General features: G+C 65.7%; 2 protein-coding genes across 11 annotated transcripts; both read right to left on the bottom strand.

Moving 5' to 3' along the window:
* Nucleotides 1-1445: 1445 nt before the first annotated feature.
* On the bottom strand, nucleotides 1446-2537 carry LOC116469166 (uncharacterized; the record flags this gene model as incomplete). The annotated part of the gene is given in 1 exon segment (XM_032153867.2): nucleotides 1446-2537. A coding segment is annotated over 1 exon segment (1092 nt), but the record flags the coding sequence as incomplete, so codon positions are not given.
* BRSK2 (BR serine/threonine kinase 2) lies at nucleotides 2183-27349 on the bottom strand. 10 transcript variants are annotated; one of them, XR_004248219.2, is made up of 21 exons: nucleotides 27248-27343; nucleotides 25165-25246; nucleotides 22524-22664; nucleotides 21512-21628; nucleotides 20979-21012; nucleotides 20715-20783; nucleotides 20484-20630; nucleotides 19219-19250; nucleotides 18756-18920; nucleotides 18546-18643; nucleotides 18307-18457; nucleotides 16131-16196; nucleotides 14169-14229; nucleotides 13207-13414; nucleotides 12591-12639; nucleotides 8742-8865; nucleotides 6807-6987; nucleotides 6648-6737; nucleotides 6286-6380; nucleotides 4047-4094; nucleotides 2235-2313 (listed from the first exon to the last, which is right to left on the bottom strand). XR_004248219.2 is itself a non-coding variant. In XM_032153861.2 (20 exons), the coding sequence occupies exons 1-19, from the start codon at nucleotides 27255-27257 to the stop codon at nucleotides 6295-6297; spliced, it is 1911 nt and encodes a 636-aa protein (XP_032009752.1). In that variant the 5' UTR covers nucleotides 27258-27343; the 3' UTR covers nucleotides 2183-2313; nucleotides 6286-6294. The 10 variants fall into 10 exon arrangements, 6 of the variants coding, with proteins under 6 accessions (XP_032009752.1, XP_032009749.1, XP_032009747.1 ...); XR_004248220.2 differs by lacking the exon at nucleotides 2235-2313 and adding an exon at nucleotides 2698-2737; XR_004248221.2 differs by lacking the exon at nucleotides 2235-2313 and adding an exon at nucleotides 2747-2785.

Here is a 27349-nt window from a genome sequence, read left to right on the forward strand (position 1 = left end):
CCCAGCCGCTGGCCTCACACAGCATTGGCCTCGACTCGCCCTTCTGCTGCGGCGGCAGAAGGGCAGCTGGGCCAAGGCGTCGTGCCAGTGGAGCCCACGGCCCTGGCTGCCCTCTGTGGCAGGCATGGCTGGGACCATCCCCGCTCTAGCTCCAGGGGCTGTGCTCAGCCTGGGCCCCTCACTCCCAAGGCTGGGTCATGGCACCCTATCCGGACCCTTCCCAAGTAAGGAGTGGGAAAAAGGCTCATTCTCCAGGAAAAGGCCCAGGCCCTGGGTGGCCCGTGCAGGCCTTGTGGGGTGGCAGAGGTGCCGTGCAAAGAGTGCTCCGCCCAGGCCCTGGCCCTCAATGGGAGCCCGCCTCAGGCTGGGGCAGCCTCGGGGGATGGCCCCACACATCGGAAGTGACCTCTGACCCTGGCCGCCTGGAATCTCGCCCTCTTCAGCTGGGCAGAGGGTAGCTGCGTTCACACTGGCGCAGCCCAGGGGCTGCAAGTGGGGAACGAGAAGCTGTCCCGGGCTGTCACAGAGCCCTGCGCGCCCGCCCTGCCCAGATGAAGACCTGCGTCGCTGTCTTTGTGGAAGGGATTTATTGTTCTGGAGCTGCAGTTGCTCACAGTTATGACAGGGGTACACTGCAGGGGCTTGCCCATTTCCATGGCGCCTGCTGGAGTCCGCATGTGTCCGAAGAAGCACAAAAGGGGAAGGCGAGCAAGAGGCAGTTTGCTTCATGTCCTCGATCTCCGTAGAGAGCCCCTTCCCGCCTGTACCGCCTGGCGTTGGCTGTCCTAGGTGTTTGCTTTTGTTCTTATGTATAGAAATCCCAGCCTGTGGCAGAGGTCTAATGTTAACAGAAGCGTTAAAATCTATACACGAGGTGGGTGGGAGGCAGGGACAGGCACCAAAGCAGACAGACTCCACGGCAGAGGCATGCATCAGATCCGCCGCCCCCCCATGGCCGCTGCACCTGGGCTGTGCCCACCTGGGAGGGCTGGGCACATGGGCGGAAGGGAACAAGAAGCTGGAGCTGGGGTGAAGCACGGCGGTGGGCACTGGGCAGGGTGGGCCTGCAGCCCTCTCAGGGCTGCGCCCTGAGCCTCGCTCTGCACAGAACACCCTGCGGAGGAGCGCCACCGACTCTCTTTTTTTCAACTTTTTTTCATTTTAATAAGAAAAGCCCCACAGTGCCCCTGCCATCCTGTGTGTGGGGAGGGCCAGCTGAGGACCTTCCTCTTACCCCTTCACCTTTGGACACAAAACCAAGAAAGATTGCCCCAGCCTGGGTCTTGACAGAGGGGCGCTGGCGCTGCTGCCCGCTACGAGACACTGCTCCTCTGCCCTGAGCCCCCACAGAGGCGGAGCTGCTTCTCCACAGAGAGAGACCGAACCCATGACAGCGAACCGCACCGTCTTTAGATGTGTGTGTAGAAAGAATCAGGAGCAAGGGACTAAAACACAAAACCTGGCCCTGCCCCAGCGGCGCCCCCAACCCCACACCCTTTTCCAAAAACCACCAAGAAAAAAAAGTTTATAAAAATATCTTGCAGGAATTCTTTAAAGTTTACAGTAGCTTGCCAGCCCCCCCGCGCCCCACCAGCTGTCCTCAGAGGGTGCCCTGGCCCCAGACCCCCTGCCTGAGATGCACAGACCGCAGGGGATGTGGCCGCCACCCTTCCCTGAACAGAGGTGCAGAGAATCCATAAATTAAAACAGCAAATAAATAACACTGATCCCAGCCCAGTGGCCTGGCCTGCTGGGAAGGCTCTGGTGCCCCAGGGTCTCTCTGTTTCCACCTCAGCCAGAGAGGAGCGCCAGAGCCCACAGCCGCCCCAGATGAGGCAAGGGAGGCGCGGGTGAGACGAGAGGACGGGAGGCAGCCTGAGGAGGCCAAGACTACACGGAGGCGGCGCGGCCAGGGAGGCGGCGCGGCCAGGGAGGCGGGGCACGGGCCTGCGAGGAGGCCTCCAGGTGCGGCGTGGAGGCGGTGGACAGGGTGGACAGGGTCTGTTCCTGTGGCTACTTTGCCCACCGGGGGTCCCGGCCCCAGGCGGCCAGGCAGGCTGTTCTTGCCGAGGGGTCAGGTGACCGGGAGTCCGGGTCGGCCGGGCTGGAGGAGGCTCCCCCAAGCCTGGCCCTCCTCCCATGGGCCGTGCGGAGCTGAGGCGAGGAGCTGCCGCGGGGTAGATGGGGCGCTGGGCTGGGCCTCACTGCCCGGCAGCAACAGCAGGAGCGGAGGGAGGACGGGTCCGCAGCAGCTGCCTTCGGTCACAGAGGATGGCCTCGTGGAGGTGACATGTTAACTTTTCGGGATAATTCCTGGTATCAGAGTGGAAACAAGCGATGCTGTCAGAGACAGGCAGAGACAGAAACAGGAGAGAGAAAAGAGAGCGGGCGCGGGTGGCGCAGCCTGCAGGCCGGCCCCGGCGCCCCTTTCCTTTCCTCCCAGGCTCTGAGAACAGTCTGCACGGACGGGCGGCGCGGCCGCGGGTCCACTCGGGGCAGGGCGGGCGGCGGGCAGCAAGGCAGCCGCTGTCAGTGCTGTGCTGGGGGGGGGGCTAGTGTGTCTAAGGCTGCTCGCGGCGGGCGGCGGGCGGGCCCATCTTGGCCGTGTCCTTGCCCGTTGGGTACTCGGCGTCCCCTCCGGGGCCAGGGCCAGCGGCCGCGGAGTCACCGAGTGGGCCGTGGGCACTCCGCTTGGCGGGCGTGCTGGGGGCCTGGGCCGCCTGCCCGTTCTTCTCGTCTGAAAAAAGTTGTTTAATTACGTCAAAGAAGTTACTCAATGGGCTGCCTGGGTACACAGAACAGAGACAAAAAAAAAAAAAAGAAAGAAAGAAAAAAGGGGAGAGAAAGAGGAAGGGAGGGAAGGAGAGAGAAAGAGAACAAACAAACAAATGAACAAAGGGGCCTCGACGAGGGAAAGAACCCAGAGATGAGGCTGAGATGGGGCGGAGCGGGGACCAGCGGGTGGCAAGCAGGGTGGGCAGGCAGTGGCCGGCAGGGGCCCTGTACACTGGGGGCTGTGCGGTTGGGGAGCTGTGCGCCGTGGGGCCAGGAGCTTAGGACCCCAGCGCCTCCGAGCTGTTGCAGGGGACCCAGCGCTCCTTTGGCGAAGTAAGGCTCGGGGCAGGTGGTGAGACCTCTCCCTCCCCACCAAGGCCTGGCCCGGAAGGCCCTGCCCCACCCCCCCTTCCCTCCCCACCTCGCAGCCGTGAGGGCCGACCCACCCCAACTCCGGAGATGATAGCGTAAAGAAAAGGGCCTGCTGGGAGCTCTGAAGCCTCGCAGGACCCTGGGGGCAGCTGCTGGACCCACTGCATGAGGCCCAGTGGATGATAGGGAGAGGGTGTGCCCACCACACCTCTCCAGAGAGGCCTGAAGCCCGACCCCCTGGCCAGCTTTGACACAGTTTAGCAGCAGACAGACAGATGGACAGATGGGTGGACAGGCATGGAGGAGTGGGTGTGGGAGGCAGGCTGGGGGGCTCGGGACAGGCAGCTAGAGTCATGTCCTGGGTCCCTGGGATGGGGCAGTCCTGAGAGGAGTGGAAATGGGGAGCCCACCCTTCTTGGGGCCCTGTGCTCACTGCCCAGGTGTGTCGATGGAGACCCCTCAATCCCACTTCCTAAGCCTAACCCCCACCTGAGCCCTGAGCTGTGGGCCCCTCTGCTCCCTGCCAGGCACAGCCTCCAGTGGACAGAGGGATGGGCACCTGCCCCTGCCCTAGGCCACAGCCTGCACCAGCGGGACCAGTGGGACCAGTGGGACCCTCACTGGCTTCAGGCCTTGGGAGCCCCTTCCTGGGCCTGCCCTGATCCTAGGGCCTGCCAGAGGTGAGTCTGGCCAGGAACCCTACCTGGGCTTGCTGTGGTAGGGGAGTGACCTGGGCTGCTTGTGGTAGAGGATGGGGTCGGGGACATCTGGGCTACCAGGTGCCTACATCTACACAGGGAGGCCGGGACAGCCCGGGCGGCGGGTGGCAGCCACAGCGGGCTGAGGGTGAGCAGTGGAGTGGCAGGCAGAAGTGCCAGGTGAGCGTGGGGGATTCTTACCACATTTGGAAAGCCGCCCCGTCATCATTTCCATACAGTTAGTGGTGTCTGGAGCACAGAATGGAGAGAGGAGGGAGGGAGTGAGTGAAAGGCTGCCCTGGGCCTTCTGGCTGGACGCCCACAGCCTCCATGGGGAAGGGGCGGAACCAGGAGTGGGTGGGGCCCCAGAGGCATGGGTGGGGAAGATTGGGCGGGGCCAGAGCCAGAGGCGGCAGGGCCTATAAGGGGCAGTGCAGGGGCAGGGCCTGGAGTGAGGCAGGGCTGCGGAGGCAGGGAACAAGGTGGAGCCACCTGGGCAGCAGCCGGACCTCCTGGGCAGCAGCCTGAGCCTGAGCCTGAGCCTGAGCCTGGATATGGCCGGCGCCCTGGGTGGGCCTGGACCCTCCCCTGGGCCGACAACCCTGCCCTGGCTGTGGCCTGCGTCAGTCACTATGCATCCTCACTGTGCCACTCGACAGCTCCAGGGCCCTGTGGCTTCCAGCTGCCCCTCAACTCAAGGCAGGCACCCTCTTCCTTGGCCCTCTCCCCTTCTGCTGGGCCTGGGGATGTTGGTGCTGCCAGGCCAGGACTGGGGTGGGAGCAAGGCCCTGGGAGGGGCTACTCCCTCGAGGCCCTCACTGGTGCCTGCACAGGGTGGACACACGCCCTGGTCTGCCTGTGCCTGCTCACTGGGGGCTCTCAGCCTCCCCTCCCTCGGCCGGGCTGGGGTCTCTGGGAGAGTGGGCAGTGCCTGAGGAGGCCCCCTGCTGGCTAGCCACCTTCCACACGTCCTTGGAGCTGGGCTTACTAGACAAAAGCGTCCAGTGTGGGAGGGGGGCAGGGCTGGGAAGGGCTGGGCGTAGCGAGATCACAGGGACAGGGTGGGCTCCCCAAGTCCAAAGGGAGACAGATGGGGCCCAGAATAGGCCCCAAGAGCCTCTGCAATGGGCTCCACTGAGGTCAGAGTCCAGGGCAGGAATGGAGAGGGGCTTGGAGTTGGCTCCGGGAGAGTGGTGCGTGCTGACAGCCGGGACCACACTTTGCAGGGCCAGGCTGGGGGAGTTCTGCCCACAACCCACACAGGGGCAGACTGAGGCACCCAGGTGGCTGCTCAGGTGCGGGGACACCCTGGGCAGCACCCCAGGGCCCGTTTCTGCTTGCTCTACCGGGCAATCCCTGTCCATCCCTGGCCTTGGTGGCTGCCCTGTCGTTCTCTGGCCTCGGTTTCCCTTCCTAAGATGAAGGCTTTCAAGGCTGAGAGAGCCAGAAGCTGCTGCCGGCCGATGGCATGGCCTCCGCTGTAGGGCAGCACCACGTGTACCTGCGGGGCCGAGCACCTGGAACCCTGCTCCTCCTTGCCCGCTGTGCTAGCCTAGCTCCCAAAATCAGGAGAAGGGGGCCACTTCTCCACCCACTGGGGCATCGGTTAGGGCCAGGGCTGTTGGGGGCCTCAGCCCCCAGCCCGCAGCAGGGTGAAGCACACTCTGGGGGGCTCCCACAGGTGATGGAATGATGATGGAATGAGGATGTCATGGGGAGGGGCAAGGGGGGGCCCTCTTTGGCCTCCAGGACCCCACACGGAAACACAGGAGGTGACCCTAGCATGCCACAGAGCTGCAGAGATGCAGGCTGGGAGAGGGACCCCCCAGGGTCCAGCCAGGTGCTCCTCCCACATGACGCCCAGCGCCCCCACGCCGCACTGCCATTCAGAGGCACGCCCACACCCTTGCTGACAGACCAGGCCCATGCATGTGCCCAGTGCTCCGCCCTGCTCCCACTGCACGTGGGCTCAGGGGAGTGGGGGGAGCCCTCCGTGCCAGATGCCGAGTGGCACGGACCCTTGGGCTCCTAGACCCTGGTGGTTCCAGGCCGGGGCAACCTCCCCTGCACGAGCCCATGAGGCTGTGATGAAGTCCCCACTCTGGCTGGGCTCAAGCCCCTCTGCCCTGCTGGAGGCATGGCCCTGGGCTGTCAGGAAGTATGGAGAGATGAGAAGTCACAGCCCGTCAGGCAGCCCGTGGCCCTCCTAGGGTGCCATGGCGGGGAGCCCCGAAGGCAGGGCCTTGTCACTGCTCTCCCAGGGCCTGTGCGGGCTGCCCTGTGTCTGGCTCCCTAGCAGATGGGCCGCCCGGGGCATGCTTGGCCTGTCCAGGGCTGAGACCTGTGGGTGGGCACGGAGGGCCCTGCTCAGGGCCAGCCTGGCTCCGCCGAGGACCTGCCCGCAGCCCCTCCCCGCCCCAGCACAGGCCGGGCGCCTTACCTGCCAGCGTCAGAGGCTACTCTCGTAGCTGGTGGCCACCTTCTGGCCCTTAAGCCCAGCACCCCAGCTTAGTCCTGGCGCTGGTGGGGGGGGTTCTACGGTGGACAAGAGGCGCCTTTCAGTGTGGTGCGGCTGCGCCCTATGTCCCTGGCGTGCAGAGGCGAGGCGGGTGGTCCCGCCGGGCCAGGGAGGGGCCCTGCTCCCTGAGGGGTGCAGCCACAGCTCGGGGCAGGGAGGTGGGAGCGTCCATCAAGAGGGGCCAGGAGGCTGCGCCTGGGTCCTCACGCCTCCCGTCCGCGCAGCACCAGCTGGCCACGCCCCACTCGCAGGCCGCAGGTTGGCCGGAGCTGAGCCTGCCTCACCTGACAAGTGCTGGGCCGCAGGCGGGTCGTGTGTGCTCAGCAGTTGGGCCTGGATGGTCTCCACCACCCTCTTGAAGCGGCGGCTGGGGCCTAGGGGAGACAGGGGGTTATGCCCTGGACGGGCCTGGGCCCGGAGCCACCCCGGGGGCGCCAGCTCACCTGAGAGCAGAGTGAAGGTGACAGAGTAGATGCCGTTCTCCTTCTGCGCCTCCCCACCCTCCGTGTAGGTGATATCCACCTGGAACTTGACTGGCTTCTGGAACACGGCTGGTCCCCCTGTGGCCTTGTACTCGGCCCGGAAGCTCGTTTGGGAGATGACGCTGTGGCTGAGGCTGGGAATCTGTGGAGAGGAAGCAGCGTGAGCGTGGCTGGCCTGGCTGGTCCCACCCTGGCCCTCTGGGGAGGCAGCCCTGGGGCGAGCCAGCCCCACCGTGTGCACATCGTGAGCACCCAGGCACCTCTGCTTCTGTGGGGGGGGGGGCACAGTGCGGTTGGAGACAGTTGGAGCAGGGGGAGGGGCGTTTCCAGCCCCCACCCTCCAAAGCTTTGGTCTACTCAGCGGGGACAGCTAAGCCCCTGCTGGGCTTTTCTCACGCAGCCGCAGCACAAGACGACCAGGACCTTACAGAGGAGCCTTAAGGGCAAAGATGGAGGTGGGAGGTGACCCCTGCAGCCTGAGGTGGGGGTCCAGGGTTGAGCTGAGTGGGAGGTGGGGGGTCTGGGAGCTGCCACTGAGAGGGAGGTGCAAGGGCGGGGCTGGAGCCGTGCCCTCCTGCTGGGGCTTCCTGGGCTCCCACTGCTTGCGGGACCTATGGTGCTGGGCACTGGCTCGGTGGGCTCCACAGTACCGAGGGGGCAGCTGCAGGAAGCAGAACTCAGGGCCACCCAGTGCACAGGGCCCAGGCTGGCACACAGCCACCTCACTGGGGCCGGCATGGGGAGGGGCTGAGGCCACTGCTGAGTCTGAGGTTGGCCGTGGCAACCAGGGGCAGCATGAAGGGATGTGGTGAGGAAGGAGGCTGAGGAAGTGAGCAGCCTGTGGGGACGGGGACGCAGAGTGCCCCTGAGGCCAGGGTCCAAGTGCAGCCTGAGGCCTGCCCAGCCCTGCCCAGCGCTGGGCTCTCCTGGCCCCGGAGCCTTCTGCAGGTGCTCCAAGCTGTCCCCACGGCGCTAAGGGAACCTCAGCTGCAGCCAGGGCAGCAGTGGCCTGAGGGCCTGGGGGGCAGAGTGTCCGGTGGGGTGGAGGCCAGCCCCTAGCTAGAGAGGCCGCCGCAGCGAGCCACGGCCTGATCTTGCCAAGATCCTGGGGCTAGGGAGGGCGCCTGGGTGGTGGTGAGCACGGAGCAGGACAGCAGCCCTGGGGAGGCAGGCTGGGGGTGGTGGGGGAGGCGGGTGGGGAGCAGCCCCTGCAATGCCTGGGCGCTGGGTGCAGCACAGGGTGGGGCAGGGCCGGCAAGGAAGGGGCGTCCTGATGGGACTGGGTGCTGGAGTCCTGGCAATAAAATTTCTCCATTTGAGGCTTTTAGGGGCTTTCTGCTCCTCCTAACCCAAAAATGCCCAGCAAAGACAAATGAAGCCCACCCAAGACCCTGAGTGCGACCACTCTGTGGAGAGCCACCGGCCTCTGAGGGCAAGGTGAGACCAGGGAAACTGGGACACCTGAGGGCTGGGGGTGTCCACTGAGGGCCAGCAGAGCCCCATGGGTCCCTGGGGCCACAGCCTCACGAGGGCTTCTCCCTGTGTCTCATGGAAATGTCCCCCTCTGAGACCCACCCAGCGGGAGCCTTCCTTCTGCCCCATGTGCCAGCTGCCAGGCCTGCCCAGCACACACCTAGGGCTACTGGGGACCAGTGAGCAAGGTCCTGACTCCCTCTGCAGGCCAAGCGCCCCAGATGGGCAGTGACCCCTCCCTCATGAGGGCGGGCAGGAGAGAGCGCCTGTCCAGTGAAGGCGGCCAGGCAGGCCCACGGGTGAGCGGACGTCCATGCTGTGTGCGTGGACATGTCCTGTCTAAGTGAGGAGCCTGTATTCTCGGGGCTGGGCGGTGTGGGGTTGGGAGGGCTGCCCGCCTCCCCCGGCGCCCTGTGGCCTCACCGACAGGAAGGCGTGCACGATGTCAGCCTTGATGGAGCTCAGAGGTTTGTCTTTGATAACCACGAAGATCTGCTCCTCCTTCTCTAGGCTGATGAAGTTCCCAAACCAGGACTTCTTGGCCAGCCTGGGCAGTGGGAGACAGGCTGTGAGGATTGAGGCGTGGTAGTGTCCACACCCCTGCCTCCCTCGAATCGGGGGTTGGAACAGCGGAATCCTCAATTCCTGCATGATAGAAACGGCCGTCTCCACAGTGCTAGCAGAACCCATAGCCCTGACCCCAACACCCTAACCCTAGCCCATATGCCCTGACCATCACTGTGGCTCCAACCCTAACCCTAACCAAAACCTTTATCCAAGCCCTAATGCCCTCACCCGGCCCATGGCCCAACCAGGTTCCACAGCCCTAACTGGCCCCTCTTGGCTCCCTAGAGTTGTTCCCGGGCAGCACTCGCAGGAGACCCCATTGGGAAGGAAAGGAGAGGGAGTCGGGTGACCCCTGCTCCCGGCCTTGCTCCTCCGTTTCTGGCTAAGCCCTAGTCAGGTGCCCAGTGGCATCCTGGCAGAGGTGCCTAGCCTGGAGCTGGCAGAGCCAGGGAGCTGTACACAGGCAGTGGCAGGACAGGTGTGGTACGGACACTGGGAGCTGCGTGCCCTCCTACCCGACAGGGCAGCCTCAGCAGACACCAGGGGCTGCAAGTCCTCCCACCAGACAGGGCAGCCTCAGCACCCCTGGGGCCGCCCTCCTGTGTTTCCGGACGTGTGGCCATGTGGCTTCCCTGTGGCTCCAGCCTCGTAGGGCTGGTCCCTACCCTGTAGAGTAGAGATCGCTTCCAGACCTCTGAGGCTGGCTGGGGCAGGGCGGTTCAGGGCTTGCAACAGCCACGCAGACCCTGGCTCCCAGATGCCACCACAGTGGGTGGTCCCCATCCCAGGCTGGGGCAGTGCTGCCAACCTCATGACTGGCAGGCCTGACTGACATCACTTCCTCTGCTGGATGCAGGGCCCAGTGACAACAGCTGGCACCACCTACCTGCCCAGCCCGCCTAGGCACCCCACACCCCTTCCTACCCCTGGCCCGCCTGCGACCTGCCACCTGCTCCCAAGTCTGGGGATGTCCCTCCACAGGTGAGCCCTCCACAGGGGAGCCCCCCCTCACCAAGGCCGCTGTGAGAGGTGACTAAAGCTGGGCTCCTGAAGTCACCTGTGCCCCCCACCCCCAGGAGCAGGCGGGGCCTGCAACTCGCTTCCAACAGGAGAGGGAGAGGCGCTTCTGAGGCCACAGGAGGCTACTCCTGTCTTGCTGGCAGGCTCACCCCAACTTGCAGAGGCCCTCTGCTCTCCAGCTCAAGAGCACCCGAACCCCACCCACCAGCGCGGGGGCTGGGAAGCCCAACTGTGAGAGGACCACGGCCAGAGGCGCCTCTAGCACAGCCCCTGAGACTCTCAGGCAGAGCATGCCTGGGTAGCTGTTCACAGTGGAGGCGCGCGCTGCCGGCCTCCCATGCCGCTGCTGCCTGGAGGCGGAACCAGGTGCACTGAGAGGCAGAGGCAGGGACCTGGAGGAGGGGCCGGCGGGGCTGGGGCTGTGGTGCCCTCTCCCGACTGATTCTGAGGCCCCTCCCAGCGGCCTCACAACTCCCCTTTCCCTTGCCCATTCCTGGAGCTGCCTCCTCGGCCACTGTGTGGCCTGGGAGTCCTGCCAGACAAGCACGGGGACTGGGTCCAACCATCGCTCAGCCCCTTGACGCCTCCTCAGTGTCCTGCCGGTCTCGGCGGCTGTCTGTTCTGGGTTCAAAGCTCCGAGGGCCACCTCTGGCCCTGACCTTACCCCAGCCCCATGCCAGGGCCTGGAGCCAGGAAGTGCACGGGGCAGCCGGGCAGTTCTGGAAACACAGGTGAGTTTCTGCATGGTCGATGTTCTGCCCGACGAAGAGACAGGAAAGATGGTACAAACGTGACTCTCTGCTTTGAGGCCCAGGGGTGCAGCATTTGGCAAAAATAGTCCCATGTGTGAAAGATGCTGGAGGGCCCAGGGAGGCCAGGCCGACAAGGGGTGAGGGGCCTGCGCTGTGACTCCAGCACCCACGTGGCGGACAGTGCACAGCCTGGCCGGACGCTAGTCTGGGTGTTGCTGTGAAGCTATTTTTAGATGAGATGAACTTAAATCAGTCGCCTGTTGAGTCTGGCAGGAGACCCTTCCTCACAGGGTGGGTGCATCCACCAGGTTCAGTCTTCCTGGGGAAAAAACGCCCCTCGAGGCTGCAACCTGGAAACTGCCTGGGCTTCCAGCCAGGGCTTCAGACTCAAGGACATCAGCCCTGAGTGTCCAGCCTGCAGCCCTGCATGTCCCAGACAACCGCATGCGCCCCTTCCTGAAGCCAGCTGCCTCCCTTGGTGCTATTCCTCTGGGGCGCCTGGTTGACATGGGGCTGGCAGCAGCTGGGGCTGGCGGTTATCTCAGGTCCCCAGCAAGTGAGTCATCACCAAAGAGGGACTGTGGGAGGCATCCGTGCTGGACCCTCGTCCAAGGCGTCTGTGCAGGACCCTTGAGAAGGGCTGTCCCAGGCATCTGTGCCAGGCCCTTGGGCGGGGCCGTGGGAGGCGTCCGTGCTGGACCCTCGGGAAGGGCTGTCCGAGGCGTCTGTGCCGGGCCCTTGGGTGGGGCCGTGGGAGGCGTCCGTGCTGGGCCCTCAGGAAGGGTCAGGGCCTCCAGGCCGTCTCAAGATAGGGGAGGGGAGAAGCGCAGGCAGCGGCAGTGGCATCAAAGCCACCTTCGCGGCTTTGATGTTTTCCACCTTCTCTGAGGAAGATAATTATGAGTCTGTTCATGAAAGCTTTTGGTAGCAGCAGAAACGGCAATGTCAGGGCCTAGGCGGAGGGTTCCCAAGTCTGCTGAGCCCTGTGCATCTGGGCTTGAGACGATGCTTACACACCTCCGACCTGGGCACCCAGCTGGAAGGGCCACCTGACTGGCGCAGAAAGGCCACTGGGGTGGGATCCCGGCAGACTGCAGATGCTGCTCCTGGGGCTTAGCATTGAGCAGTTTCCACAGGGGCCCCTGGTTTAAAGCCAGCAGCAGGATGAACGTTCTTCTCTTACTCAGTCCACAGCTGGCCACACCTCCATTTCCCGGGGTCTCCTGTGAAGTGACTCAGGCCTGGCCGCCGCTCTCTGTAGCTGCCTGGCCTGGGGTCACGCTGCAGGCTCATATGTGTACACCAGCAGTCGCCTGGTCTCCGAGACACTGCCCAGTGACTAAGGCCATCGTGAAGGGGAGGGAGAGGGCCTGGGCGCTGGGAAGGGGTCTCTCTGGGGACATTTTTGCCTAGACACCGGTCACAGCAGCCCCCAGAGCATCTCGGTACTCGGGCGCTGTAGTCTCTGCAGTGGCACCTCTTACGGCTCAGAAAGGCGGTGGGGCCAGGCCTCAGCTTGGCTGCTCTGCTCCGCCCCTGCACACATGTTCCCACCAGGCCTGCTGCCCCTCTGTTCTTAACACGGGCTGTTTTCTCCTTGAGACCTGACTGACCCCGAGTCTCTGCCCTTGGCGAGCTCAGGCCCTGGGGAGACTCTGCCCAGTGTACCCCCTGCTCGCCTCCAGCCAACCCCAGGCTCTCCCGAGGTCTGAAGCTTCTCAACAGGGCTGGGGGCTCCTCCCCTGGCTGGCCTTCCCCTCACAGCCGGGCATTCGAACTTCAGAGACTCCGTGGCTGAGACAGGCCTGCCTGCAGTGGGAGGTGGGGCCACGTGGAGAAGGAGCCCCCGTTGGCCATAGGGGAAGGGTTCCATGCCCCTCCCCAAGCCAGCCTGGTGTCAGGTACCAGGAGGCCTCCAGCAGGGGCCACTTACTCTGGGGACGACTCTGGGGTCAGGTTGGACATCTCCTCTGGCGTCGGAACTGTGCACACAGGATGAACAGGAGGGAAGGCGTGGTGACCGCTCCATCCTTCCCCTGCCCCAGCCACCTTGCGCTGAGGTCAGGGTCATCAGGAGTCCACCCACACACACCAGGACAGCCCCCCAGGGGCACTGGTCACCCCAGCTCCTGGCCACCTTAGAGGACCCACTGGCTGTGGCGCCCCCGGGCTAAGGGGAGCTGTCCCCGCCTCTGGTGCTGAAGTCGGCTGTGCCTTCTCCAGCAGCACTGGCTGGCCCTCAGTGCCCCACACATGGGGCCTCCTGACTGGCAGTGCCCCCTCGGTGGCCAGCTCTCCTTGCTGTGTGCCTGGCCCCAGGACACAGAGTGAGTAGACTCGGGAACACAGAATGTCTGGAGGGGATACCAGCCTGTGCGACAGGTAGGACACAGGCTGCTGCTCGGTGCTTTCGGGACAGTGAGCCGTGGGCAGGCCCAGGCCACCCCTGCAGCTGCAGGCCCTGTGGACTGGTCTGGCACTGCCGGGCGGGGCCCTCCCCAAGGCAGCCTCTGCTCTCTCCACTCTGGCGCCTCTGGGCAGACACTCACCTTGGAGTTTCCGGCGGTGGAAGCGGGGTGAGCCCAGAAAGCTGTTCTTGATGGAGTTGAGACGCGCCCTCCAGGGCACCCCTCCGACGCTGGGGCTGGATGGGGGTGTGGGGTTGGGCGTGCCGGCCGGGCTCTCCTTTGGCGTGTGGACAGGCGTCCCCTTGGGGGTGGGGAGGGGACTGCCCCTTGGTGAGGGGTGAGGGGTCACCTGTATGGTGGGGACAGATTTGGTGTTTGGTTCAATCCTGGTGGGTGGGGGCCGGGGGGGCACCCGCAGGGCAGGCGGGCCCAGGGGTGGTACCAGCTGGGGACAAAGGCTGGTGGCAGGAGGCCGGGCTGGGGTGCTGGCCGGGAAGGGGTTGGACTTGGTGCCCTGCAGAGGCTTGTCAGTCAGCTTGGCCTTGCACGGCAAGGTCTGGGTCTTGGGGTCGGGCCGCGGGGCGGCCTGTGGAGGGAGGACGTGTCCAGGCCTCGAGGCGCTCCCACAAGTTTCGGGCTCCGTGGAGGTGGCCAGGGGGTGGGCCACGAAGGGCAGCTCGGGGGGCGGTGGGGGCAGGACAAGCTTCCTAATAGGCTACAGGGAGGCGCAGGGAGCGAGTGGGGTGGGGGCAGCCACGCGGCACATGCACCCCAGTCCCCCGCATGCACACGGCACAGGAGGACCAGAAAGAAGCAGGTGGGAGCGGGAGGGTGGGGAGGCAGGCAGGCAGGGATGGGCAGGAGCGTTCGCCACAAAAGAAAACAAGTGACACACAAGAAAACAAACAAAACAAAACAAAAGAGCGTGCAGTTAGCAGAGCAGCCTGCACACAGAGCAGCAGCCGCCACAGGAGCTCGGGCATGGGGGGCGCCTGGGGCTGCTTCCCAGGGTCCGCGGAGGCTGCCCCCACCCTGGCACACGCTGACTGGGAGGGTTGGGGTCTCTGTGCATCCGAGCTGGGTGGGGGTGGGGGGTCACTCACCCGGGGGCTGCTGAGTGGGCTGGTGGAAAGGCCTGAAGAGGCACCGCTGATGGACCGAGACCTAGAGGTCACAAGGTACAGGGCCACGGCTCAGCCAGGGGGCAGCGGAGCAGCAGGCGCTGGGCTCTGCTCCCCCCAGGTAAACCCTCCAGGAGGCCTGGAGCCTGGGCCAAGAGCCTCGAGGCCCTGGGTCCTGCTGCACACCCTGTCAATTCAGGAGGGCCCAGGGTGCCTGGCTGTGCCCAGAGGGCCCACATGTGGGGGCCACCCCATGCCAGCAGCCCAGGCACAGCACAGGATACGGCATCAGACAGCCGCAGCAAGGGACCATCCAGCGTGGGGGTGGACGGAGGGACGAGGGGACAGACGGGGGCTTCCTGTGAGCTTCCTGTATCCAGCCCCTTCTGCTCCAGGCCTCGTGCTGGCTCCAGCCTCCCATGTGCCAAGCACCCCCCACGGCTGAGCTCTCACAGGGCCTGCAGCCTGGTCCTCCATGTCCCTAGATGCCCGTGAGGGATGCCTGGGTCAGTGGCCGGCCCTTCCCTTGTCCACAACCAGGAGGGCCTGGGCAGGGCCAGGCTGGGGCAGCCGCTGGCAGGGACGGTGGGGCCTTGTCGCACCACTGCCTTACTTGGCCTGAGACCTGCACACAGCAGGAGGGAGGCCCTGGCCCAGCGTGCCCGGCTGAGACTCCGGTGTGCGGCCGCCACCCCCGTGCAGGGACCAGGACGGCTGTGCGTCGTTCCACCACACTGCACGGACGAGCCGGTGCCCACGCGCCCAGACAGTGGCAGCTGCCATCTTTGGAGGAAGGAAATGCAGGGAGGGGCCGAGGCAGCCGCCGAAGAGAAGAGGACAGAGAAGAGTAAAAGCCCGGCCTGCGTTGCCCACCAGGCCTGCCCACTGCCAGCCGGCCACGAGGGGCCTCGCTGGTCCACACCACGGCCCAGGTCCTGGACCGTGGAGAGCGCCACGCTGGCCACACACCTGGCTCCCAGACACCCGGGGGCTGGGCCCCACGGCGACGACCCTCCAACTCCCTCACCAGACACAGCCAAGGGGCAGGGAGGCGGCGGGGACCCCATGCCCAACCCAGCCTGTCTGGGCCAGGATGACACCCAGGGCTGGGACTGGACCCAGAGCTTTCAGGGCTGAGCTGGGAGTGTGGACAGCCCTCATGGGGGCAGCAGCCACCAGTGAGGCCCTGGACCTGCGGTTCCTGTCAAGCCCACCCAGAGCTCGTGACTGGGCACGAGGAAGACAGAAGAGGCGCTGGAAGCCCCGGGGTGGAGGGGCCGAGCCCTGGTCCTGTCCGGCCAGGCAGCTGCTGGGAACGCTGAGCTACAATTGCTGGGGCAGAGGCAGGAGAGACGGCGCCAGCCCTGAGGGCAGCCAGGGCACGGGCACACGGGTGAGAGTCACAGGTAGGCGCAGGGCCAGGGCTCAAAGAGAAGGGGCCTGACCGGCAGCCAGCACAGTGCAGCCTTGGGAGGGTGGCGCCACCCGCCCAGGCTCCCAAGACTGGCCCCGGGTAGAGGCCTCTCTGATGGCGGCACCTCCTGCCCTCCTCAGTTCCTGCAGGTGGGCACAGGACGGCTGCTCGGCTTCAATTCTGGCCGGCCCCAGGGGCAACAGGGCCACCGAGGCCCACTGGACACAGCACAGGGGCTGGCAGGAGGAGGGGCTCGGCCTGCAGCCATGCCGGGCTCTAGCCCCAGGCCCTGTGAGCCACGGCGCTTGGTCCCTCGCAGGCAGGCGTGGGCCACGCCTCAGCAGCCCCACCCCTCCTCCTTGGCCTCTGCCTAGCCCGCGGGCCCTTGCCTGGCTTGCTGGCCAGCTTCACCGCTGCAGGAGCGCTGCAGCCCAGCCCGCCACCAGACCCGCCCATGTGCCTGCCCGGCCTGAGGCAGGACAGCGTGTCTGGGGCTGGGAGGTGCGGGGATGGGTGGTCGGGGTGTATACCTGTCTTCTTTGCTGAATTGGGGATGGGCCTCAGCGATATCCAGGCTTTTACTGAACATTGCTTTACTACAGCAGAACAGAGCGAGAAAACACAGTTACTGACGGCCACACGCGGGCACAGGGTTGGCCCCCAGGGCCCGGGCCACACCAGGTAAGAACTCCACGCGGCTCTGAGGCCGGTGCACAAAGATGGCGAGAGAGGAGGCTGGGCCAGACAGCACACTCCACACCGTGTGACTGCTGGGCAGGGTGGCCTGGTCGTCCCCACCCCAGCCCCCAGGACCCCTGCGTCCCCCAGCACCAAGCAGCTGGGTCTCTGCTGGCTGCACAGGTGGCCCCGCCAGAAGTGGAGTCTGGCTGGGACATGCCAGGACTAGTGGCCTTCCAGAGGCCCCGGAATGGTCCACACCCTGGCCCATCCCACACCTGCCCCAGGCAGCCAGGCCTGGGAGCTGCAGCAGAGGCCAAGAGGGCGGCCTCCCACACCGCTGACCGGAGGGGCCAGGCAGTGGGGTGGTGGGGCCTGCCCTGCAGGGTCAGGGGAGCCCAGGGAGGTTGCCACGCAGGCAGGAGGCAGGCACCTGGGCTGCAGGTTGAGGTGCCCCCATGACATGCAGGCCACTGAAGGTCAGGGCAGTAGAATGTAGATAGGAGGGCCCCTTGCTGCCCCCTAGTACTGGGGTCAGGGCTGCAGCTGACTGGGCCCTGGGAAGGAGGTTCTGGGGGCTGGGACCCCAGGTTGGAGGCTGGGCCAGCCAGAAACCCCAGGGAGGGCCTAGGACTCCCAGGGGGCCATGGACTGGGAGCCGCCAGAACTGGGACCACCAGTACTCTGGCCAGGGCTGGGGCTGGAACAGGTTTAGCCTGATGGCTGCCAAGCTACCTTGCAGTTCCCCACAGCTTCCGCCAAGTTCCCGAGGAACAGGCCTCGCCTGTCCCACCCCCCAAATCGCCAGTACAAGGAGGGGGCCCTGGGGTGCTGAGGCCCAGACCACAGGGCAGACCAGAGACTGCTGCCTGGGCTCCTGGACCTCCTGGTGTGCTCCTGGGCCCAAGAGCTGTCCCCAAGTGTTGGAAGGCGCCACCTGGTGAGGGACGTTTGAGCTCATCCCTAAGAGGCCACACTGGCTCCAAGGATTTGCTGAGGGCCTCGTGCGGGCGGCCCAGCCCTGCCCCCACCCAGCAGGGGCTCCAGAGGGGCTGGGTGCCCTTCCTCCGGCCACGGGTCTGCTCATCACTGCTGAGTTCTGTGATGTCCCTGGCCACACACACCACACTTGCCACCACCCGGAGCTGGGCCCAGCATTGCCGGGGCCAGGGGGACAGGCTTGCTGAGCTGATGGCTCTGAGCATGGTGTGACCACATCACAGCTCAGCCCAGCCAAGCTTGGGTCAAGCCAGCCCTGCCCTGCCCTGCCCAGCCCAGCTCAGCCCTGCCCAGCCTGGCTCGGCTCAGCCAAATACAGTTCAGCCCAGCTCAGCCCAGCTCAGCCCAGCCCAGCCCAGCCCAGCCCAGCTCAGCCCAGCCCAGCCCAGCCCAGCCCTGCCCAGCCCTGTCCAGCTCAGCCCAGTCAAATCCATCTCAGCCCATTCTAGTCCAGCCTAGTCCAGCCTAGCCCAGCTCAGCCCAGCCGAACTAAGTCCAGCCCAGCCCAGCCTTGCCCAGCTCAGCCCAGTCAAATCCGTCTCAGCCCACTCTAGTCCAGCCTAGTCCAGCCTAGCCCAGCTCAGCCCAGACCTGCCCAGCCTAATTCAGTTCAGCCCTGCTCAGCCGTGTAGTTCAGTACAGCCCAGCTTGGCTCAACCAAGTCCAGTCTAGCCCAGCCCAAACCAGCCCAGCCCAGCTTAGTCTAGTCTAGACCAGCCCAGCCCAGCTCAGCCCTGTCTAGTCCGGTTTAGTCCAGCCCAGCCCAGCCCAGCCCAGCTTAGCCTAGCCCAGTCCAGTCCAGCCCAGCACAGCACAGCCCAGCTCAGCTTAGCCCATTCCAGCCCAGCTCAGCCCAGCTCAGCTCAGCTCCCAGCCCAGTCCAGCTCAGCTAAGCCCAGTTTAGCCCATGCAGCCCCACCCAATTGCCTCAGCCGAGACCCCAGGCCAATGGGCAGCAATGAGCCAGGCAGCAGTGCCACGCAGCCAGGGCCCAAGGAGGGAGGCCCAGCAGCCTCGGGGCACACACACCTCTGGCCGTGCTGGGCCATCTCAATGGCCCGCCGCGCAGGCACCGGGGAGCCGCCGTCCGTCACGCTGAGCACCTCCATGGACTTGCGCTCCGGCCGCCGCTTGCCGTGCCGGTTCAGCATCGGGGAGTCCACACGCTTCCGGGGAGGGTCTGAGTACACATGAGGGTGAGGCCAGACAGCCCCTGGACCCCGGTGGGGCAGTGCAGCCTGGGCTGGAGGCCACCCCTGGACCCGTACCTATCTCATTCCGGGGGGGCAGGTCCTCGTCCTCCTGGCTCGGGTACCTTTCTTTCCGGTCCAGGAGGAGGAAGTAAATCATCTTCTCCTGGTTCTCCCTACAGCGGGCGAGAGGCGCGAGACGCGCTGGCACACGGGGCCACCAGCTCCTCTGTGGCGGCGCTCCCACCCCAGGCCCTGTGCCCCACCCAGGAGCAGCCCCAGACGCACTCCTCGGACAGCAAGTCCTGCAGCAGCTTGTTGCGGTCTCGGAAGCAGCCCAGTGAGTGCATGCTGTCCAGCACGTCAGGGTCGATGTCCTCCAGGCTGGGCAGCGAACGGATCTGCACCTTGCGAGGAATGGGCTGCTCTGGTTCCGGCTCATTCTTGCCCCCTCTGTGGACACAGGGCAGGCCGCCCGGTCATCAGCTCTAGCCGGGCCTGGGCGGCTGGGAGGGTGGGAGGCCCGCCCTCACCTGGGGCCCTGCATCCTGCCACTCTCCCTGTGCCCAGCCCGGGGAGGCCTCCTGCGTCCTGCCCGCACCCCGCACCCAGCGCAGGCCACAGAAGGCCAAAGGCCAAGGTGGGGCAGGGCTTGCGCTGGGCCGGCGCCCTCCCCCCGCCTTTCCTAGCAGGGCCTCCAGGCCACAGCAACAGGCAAAGCAGGCGATTAGTGGGTGGAAAAGCTACTTACATATACCATATGTGTTTCTGAATGTGCTCTAGCTACAAGGAAAGAGAAACAGGGAGTTAGTACGGACGAGGGACGGAAAGAGCCCACATTAGGAGGTCAGGGGGAAGGCTGGGGCGCTGGGGCCACGGAGAGAGCAGGAGAGGGTGAGGGCAAGTGAGTGGGGGGAAGGTGGGGGGGAGGATGGGGAGGGGGCTGCGTTCCTAGAGGCTCAAGGCCAGCACCCCTGCCCTTGCCTCTCCCAAGTGGAGAAGAAAACAAACCTCAAGGACGAGAGAAGTCAGGGGGGAGCCGGGGTCGGGGGGGTGCTCCAGGTAGGGACAGGGGCCTGGGGAGCGGAGGGACAGGGGGAGGGAGGGAAGCTGGAGCCAGGGCGGCCCCAGGTGCCTGTGCTGCCTGGGCTGGGCCCCTCCGTGGCTCTAGGAAGGAACCAAGGCAGGAGAGCAGGGAGCAGCCAGGAGGGAGCTGAAGCCAGGAGAACCCGGCCCACCTGTGCAGTGGGGCGGGGCTGGGTGCAGGTGCGGGCAGGAGGCTGGGAGGGCCGGCCAGCCACACGGCCCCTTCTCTCCACCCTGACTCAGGGACAGCTCGTGGGGTGTGAGGCGGTGGCCACTTGGGAACAGGGCAAGGCTACCCCGGCAGGGCCAGCCCAGAGGGTGACCTGCTTCTGTCAAGTGGACATGTGCGGTCCCCACACCAGGCAGCCCTGGAGGAGGTCGGGACCAGCAGCTGGAGGCTACCTTTGGCTCTTGCCGGCCCCCACAGCTGCCGGGGGCACTCAGTGGAACTATTCACGCTGCCTGGAGCTTGCCCCAGCAGCATCTGGAGGCAGGATGGCCGTGATGGGGAAGCACCAGTGCTTCTGTGTAACTTACAGCCAGGTCTCACCTACCTGTGCACACAGCCCCCCACACCTGTGCACACCCCACACTGGTACAAGTGCTCATATGCACCTGGACACACCTCCCCACACGTGCACATGCCACACCTACGCCCCCACCCAATCACATGAACCTGGGCATGTGTCCACACCTGGGTACCCCCACACCCTTGAACACACACCTGGGCATGTGCCTACATTTGTGCACCCACACACCTGAACACGAGCCCACACACGCCTGGGCACTCCCACACCTCGGCGCGCACACACACTTGAACACTCACCTGGGTGTGCACACACACACCTGTGCACACACGGGCACACGCCCACCCCTGCCCCCGCGCCCCCCCGCCACGCCCTGGGGCCGCCCCGCTCCGAGGGCACGCACCGTGAGGCGGCGCGCGGCGTCCACCTCGATCATGCCCCGCAGCAGACTCTGGCAGTCGGGCGGGATAAAGTGCGGCATGTGGAACACGCCCCGCTTCACCTTCTCCAGCAGCTGCCGCAAGTTGTCATCGTCGAAGGGCAGAGCCCCCTGCGGGTGGCCGGGTGGGGGTCAGCGTGGGCGGGCAGGTTGGGGGAGAGGCCAGGGCAGGGTAGAGGGGAGCCAGGGTCTCACCACCAGCAGGGCAAAAAGGATGACGCCGCAGCTCCACACGTCCGCCTTCCGGCCGTCGTATTTCTCCCCCTGTGGACAGCAGTGCCCAGGCTGTTGGGGGGTGCAGGGCAGGGCGGGGGCCTTGGCGGGCCTGGGCTCAGAGGGAGTCGGCCCGGGGACAGGCAGCCTAGCAGCACCTGGGGGTGCGGCAGGCTGGGGTCCCACCAGGGTCAGGTCCCCGCCACCCTGGGACCCACAGAGCTGCAAGCGGCGGCGCGGACTCACCCGGATCACCTCGGGGCAGGCATAGTGGGGGGACCTGCGGGCAAGGGCAGAGGTCAGCGGCGGGGCTCCGGGCGCTGCCAGGCCCTCCCCCCAGGGTGATGGTGCACTGCAGGGCCCTCAAGGAGGCTTCCAGGGCTGTGGTGCCAGACGCCCCCACGTTCCCTGAATCCCCAGGCGGGCTTTTGGGAGGAGACCAAGGTGGGGTGCTGGGTCTCTGCTGCGCCCAAAGCTGTCTGCCCACTTGGCTGGGCAGGGGCCAGGGGGTCCCCAGGAGAGGGGCATGTAAGTGGGTCCCAGCCTCACTCCCAGGCAGGCCAGGGCCAGGACTGTACCCCTACCCTTACTGTGCCGGGAGGCCTGTCTCCCCACCACCACCAGGCTGTGGGGTACTGGGAGGCTCAGGCACATTGTGGGGGGCCTGTCTGTGGGGTGCCGGGAGGCTCAGGCAGACTGGGGGCCTCTCAGCCCACTGGCTCCTCTTCCCCAAGCCCAGCCCGTCCCCCAGCCTCTCCCCTGGGCAGAGGGCCACATACCCACAGCTGGTCTCCAATAGGCTGTCGCCAACCTGCAGGGACGCCATGCCGAAGTCTGCGATCCGGATGTTGTTCTTCTCGTCCAGCAGGAGGTTTTCAGGTTTCAGATCCCTGTGGCTGGGGAGGAGGGCGGCGAGGCTGAACAGGGCCAGTCTCTGCCTTGAGCGCCTCCCCGCCCTGGAGACCCCCTGCCCAAAGCCCACTGCCTCTCCAAACGCCAATCACACAGAAGGGCCAATGGCAGCCCAGCCTGGTGATGTCATAGGCAGCCAATCAGAAGTCGCCTGCCTGGTCCGTTTGGCTCTGGCCTTTAGTCAGGCATCCCTGTTTCTCCTGCCATGCCCTCCTGCACCCTGGCAGGCTCCTTCCTGCCCCCTCCTGCTCCCTAGCACACCTCTCTGGCCTAGGCCAACCTAGGGCCCCCAGGCACATAGGGATGCAAGCAATGGTCCCTGGAAAGGCCGAGGGGCTCCCAGAGCCCTTGGGTGGGCGCCAGGCAGAAACCTTCCCGACACACTGCCCACTCGGGAAAGGGGAGGTGCCGGGGGTTGATGCTCCTCCGGGGAAAAGGGGAGCACCTAGTGCGCATGGTGCACTTGAGAGGTAGCTAATGGCGGGGGACAGTGCACTTGAGAGGTAGCTAATGAGGAAGGGACAGTGCACTTGAGAGGTACCTCCTGGGAGGGAACAGTGCACTCGAGGGGTATCTAATGAGGAGGGGACAGTGCACTAGTGGGGCACCTAATGGGGGGGAGGAGATGGTGCACTTGAGGGGCAGCTAATGGGGACGGTGCGCTTGAGGGGGCCGCTAATGGGGGGGAGGGGATGGTGCACTTGAGGGGCAGCTAATGAGGAGGGGGACGGTGCACTTGAGGGACAGCTAATGGGGGGCATGGTGTACCTCGGAATAGCACCATAGGGGGTGTAGTAGTTGGGGCACAGGGGGCGTCTGTGGTAGCACACTGGGTGTGGCGGTCCCTGGGGAGTGGGGGGCACCAGGGGTGGGGCTCACCATATGGAGTGGCTGTGGCAGAAGTCCAGTGCGGAGATGATCTGCCGGAAGAACTTCCGAGCCTCCTTAGGCGTCAGCCTCCCCTTCTTCACCAGGTAGTCGAAGAGCTCACCACCTGACACGTGTTCTAGCACCAGGTACCTGCAGGAGATGGGGCCACCAGTGCGCCCAGCTGCAGGTGCCCGCTGCCCCTCGTCATCCCAGGGCCTCCCACAGCCGCCTCCTGGCCCAGCCTCTCTGCACGCCACCCCCATCCTCCCGCTGGCTGGGGGGACAGCTGAGAGGAGCCCTGACTATGGCGGATCTCAAACCATCTGGGCTCCTGGGGGTGGACCTCAAATGAGTCTGCAAGGACCCTGGGGTGGGGTGGGGTGAGGGTGGAGGGGCGGGTGAAGGGATGGTTCTGGGGGCACAGCTGCCAGGGAGGGTTTGGAACCCGCAGACTGAGTGTGGCAGGTGCTGGGGCCAAGGCTCGGTGCATGGGGTGGCCTCGGGGCTCTGCCCTGCCTGCTGTGGCTCTCACACCCTGTGGTCCTCAGTGGCACGGGCACTGAGCAGGGAGACCACACAGCCACATCCAGGGGCCCAGGGATGGTCTGGGCCTCTGGGGGGGCAACAGGAAGTGTGAAGGCCAGGGGGAGGGGATGAGGGAAAGGTTGGCGTGGCCCTCCCCTTCCTGCCCTGGTGGGCTCCCAGCACCACCCGCATGGGGTCTCAGCCACATGGAGGGTCCTGAGGAGCTGGTTCCTGGTGAGAGGCCCGTGGGACGCTGGATGCAGCTGCCTGGGGGCCACTCCACCCAGGCTGAACCAGCTCCAGGGGGAGGCCTGTGAAGGTGGTGGCCCTGGGTGTGGCTATGGTGATGTAGGGGGGCTGTACAGGCCAAGGGGGTGGCGCCTTGGTGCATGCTCAGAGCTGCCACGGGGACTGGGGTGACCGGCTGTCCCAGGAGCTGGTTTTGGCAGGAGTCAAGGGCCCAGTGTGGGGATGGGAGCAGAGGTTGTGGTGAAGCCCCCAGGGCAGAGGGAAAGGTGTGAAGCCCCCAGGGCAGGGGAAGGTGGTAGGTGAAGCCCCCAGGGCAGAGGAGAAGGTGTGAAGCCCCCAGGGCAGGGGAAGGTGGTGGGTGAAGCCCCCAGGGCAGAGGGAAAGGTGTGAAGCCCCCAGAGCAGGGGAAGGTGGTGGGTGAAGCCCCCAGGGCAGAGGGAAAGGTGTGATGCCCCCAGGGCAGGGGAAGGTGGTGGGTGAAGCCCCCAGGGCAGAGGGGAAGGCGGTGAAGCCCCCAGGGCAGGGGAAGGTGGTGGGGGCCACGGTGGGAGTCCGGACAGGGGGGCGGCCAGGCCCAAGGCTCAGCATAGGCCACACGGTGTCCAGAGGGGGTGGGACAACACCCAGGGCCAGACCTCAGGAGAAGTTGTGAGCACAGCTGTGCCCACTTCCTGGGCTCTTTCCTGTCCTTGGGCCTTGGCCTGCTGTGCCCGTCCCCCCTGCACTCCCCTGCCCTCCCCTCCAAGAAGGCCTCCCCAGGACCCCACTGCACCAGCACTGTGTCACCATGAGGAAGCCGTGCCCCTCATCACAGTCCATCTCGCCAGCACCAGGGCCAGGACCACCCCTGCCCCCCCAAGTCTCTGATGACAGTTTCTCAGCCCCTGCTCATGGTGGGGCAGGCGGGCTCCCCACACCCCACCCCTGGGTTTCCTCTCCCCAGCTACACACGAGCTGGCCACCTGCACATGCTCCCCACGAGAATGCAGAAACCCAGGCCAGAGCGAGCATGGACGTCGCTGCTGGAGGAAGGGGAGCTGCTGGGTTTGGCCAGGCTCTCAGCCAGCTCACCCTAAGGGCAGCCCCCAGCCCAGCCCTATATGTTCCCTGCTCCCTCAGTGCCTGATGCCTCAGAGATGCCCGGCTGGGATCACCTGGCAGGTCACGACGCCACCCTGGGACCAGCGAGGGTCAGATGGGGCTCAAGGCCAGACAGCCCTCGGGCAGCAGCCCCTCATCCGTCAGAAAGCCCCATCAGAGTACACAGAGGAGACTGCCATGAGTTACCACTGTGCCCACTCCCAGGAGCTCCCTGAGGCTGGGTCTGGGGGGATGGGGTTCACAGCCAGGCATGCCTGGGACAGGGTGGGGATTTCTGCTGGCCTCGACAGCTGTGGGGGTGACAGGGTCAGCCACACTCGGCAGCCAGGGTCCAGGCATGGCGGGAGCCTGGTGGCTGTGCCTCGTGTGAAGGAGCCTCAGGGATGGAGACATGGCTCAGTGGGGCTGGGCAAGTCCTGGGCAGAGGCCAGGAGGCTCAGCGTGGCCATGTGGGGAGGGCCAGGTGCTTCTGCCCCTTACCCTGAAACTCCTGTCCCCCCTCCAGAAGGCCCTGTTCCCCCTTGCCGTCCTCAGGCTGGTGGCTCTGCAAGCCCCCCCAGAGCAAGTCTCTGGTCTGGTCAAGAAGCAGAGACCACAGCAGCCTGGGCTGAGACCCTACCCAGGCAGGTGTTCATGCTGGCAGGGCCAGGGCTGCTGGGATGCAGCAGGTGCCCCTGGCCTCCAGCCCCTGTGCTCCCCAAGCCCCAGACACCCACCCCTGCAGCGACAGCTGCCACCTCTGCCACCCCAGCTCTTCAGACCCAGCAATACCTACAAATATTTTTTGTTTTCATAAACGTCGTGCAGCTTTAGGACATGGGGGTGCTCGATGAGCTTCAGGATCGCAATCTCCCGCTCTACCTGCGTGGGAGAGACCAGAGCACGTCACGCTCACAGGGCTGGGGCACGCATCGCTCCCCACAGACACTGCCTTTGCTGCCAGCTGTGGGGGACGCAGGGGCCTTTGGAGCCATCCTGTGGGATGTGCAGGAACGTGGGCTGCTCAGCCAGGGCCCTGGCTGGTGGAGAGGGCAGAAGGCAGGGGCCTCAGTGGAGGGAGCCCAGGCCCCTGGGCTGACACCAGCCTGTAGGGCTGAGGACTGGGGACCCCTGGAGCAGGAGGGCCCCTCCCCACCCTGCCCAGGAAGGCAGGCAGCCTGGGCCTCTCTGTGAGCCCAGCCTCAGGAATGGGGCCTGGAGCTGCTGGAGAGAAGGCTCCCAGCCAGTCGGATGGAGGGCCCTTCCAGGCAGGCTATGCCTGGGCTCTGTCCTTCCTCACCGCGGCAGCCTCACAGGAGGAGGGGCTGGGACAGGCCTCTGTGGGCTCAGGACTAGCATGAGGTGGGGGCAGGCATCCTGTGTGTGTGGGACACAGAGTGGGTGTGCAGGCCGTAGGCAGGGCACATGCCCCCCATCCACAGGCTCCCAGCTGGTACTGTCCCCCAAGTGGGGAGGGCCCCAGGGAGGGGCAGAAGTGACCCCGGAGGGCACCTGACTCAGGACACCCAGTCCTGCTCTGAGGTAAGGGCAGGGCACCCTCCCTCAGACATGCAAGCCTGGCCACGGGCAGCCGGTGCTCCGCCCAGCACAGAGGAGTCGCCATGTCAGTGGTGGGGCCAGCCGAGGCCACGGCCTGGGGTACCCAGCACTCAGGAGCCAGCGTGGATGAGGCTTTGGAGCTGGGCCAGTCTTGTGATGGGGTCCCAGCCCTGGCGAGTTGGTCAGCCTGTCCCCAAGCCCTTCCCTCCCAGGCGGGCATCTGTGCACGATGCCTGCAGGTGACAGGGACACCTCCCCTCCCCCGCATCCCCAGGCCCTCCTTTATTTGGAGCTCACAGGCACCTCCCAAATTCAGCATGGGACTCTCCCCAGCTATGCCCCGCACTGGATCTCTCTGCCAGGCACTGTCCTGGCCCCGTCACTCTCAGGGCCTCTGTTTCTCCTCCAAGGCAGGGTGGGACCCTGCTAGCCCCATCCAAGGCAGCCCTTAATGCCGCCCCCACCTCCCCGTAGGGTCCCCAGGCCTCCCCAGTTTAGTCTGGTTAATTCCTCCACACCCCCAGCAGCTGGGGGGTGCTGAACATGTCACAGTGCCCAACCGTCAGCAGCTTCCACAAGCCTCCCCTCTCTCGGCTACTCCCACTGGCCCCATCCCCGTGTCCTGCCCCACTTGCAGCCTTGCATGCGAAGGAGCAAATGGAGAGGAAGGGAGGGCAGGGGGCTCGGCTGGCCCCGGTGCTGGGAGGGTCCCACAGTACCAGCCCAGGTCCCACTGTGGGCAAGACCCGGAGCAGCTGGGAGCCACAGCCTCTTCCTCTACACCCAGGGTCAGGCTTCCCAGCAGCCGGGGCAGCCCCCTCCCCACTGAGAGGTGGGTCAGAGCCCAGGAGTCCTCCACCCAGGGGGCCTGCCCGGTCCCCACGGTGACCAGACACCACCGAATGGAGCCGATGGAGGCCAGGCCCCAGTGGAGGAGGAAGGTGGGGCTCCCCTCTGCCAAGCTGGGCCCTGGTAGGAGAGGGGTGCTCTGAGGCAAGGGCCTCCTCTCCATTCTAGCTGGGGACACTGAGGCCCTGCCTGCTAGCACAGCAGGTCCGTGCAGCAACTGAACTGCCCAGCTGCAGCCTGTCCCCTCACGGGTGCCCACTCTGCTTGGAGGCAGGAGAAAGGTGGGCAGGGCTGGAGGGGAGAAGCAAGGGCAAAGGCGCCCTGCCAGGGGACCAGCAGGGGTGTGGCAGCCCAGGAGCCTGCAGGACCCCCCTGCACTCAGCTCTGCAGGACACTGCAACCTTGGCTCCCACCCCTGTGCTATTCCCTGCCCCACCCCACTGCCGGCCCCGCCTCCCCCCCAGCCCCACCCACCTTCATCAGCACAGACTCACTGAGCTTCTCACGGTTGACTATCTTGATGGCCACCTTCTGGCAGGTGACACAGTGAACCCCCAGCTTCACCAGGCCTG

This window comes from Hylobates moloch, unplaced genomic scaffold (assembly GCF_009828535.3).
Source record: "Hylobates moloch isolate HMO894 unplaced genomic scaffold, HMol_V3 SCAFFOLD_5, whole genome shotgun sequence".
In the NCBI taxonomy this organism is placed as follows: domain Eukaryota; kingdom Metazoa; phylum Chordata; class Mammalia; order Primates; family Hylobatidae; genus Hylobates; species Hylobates moloch.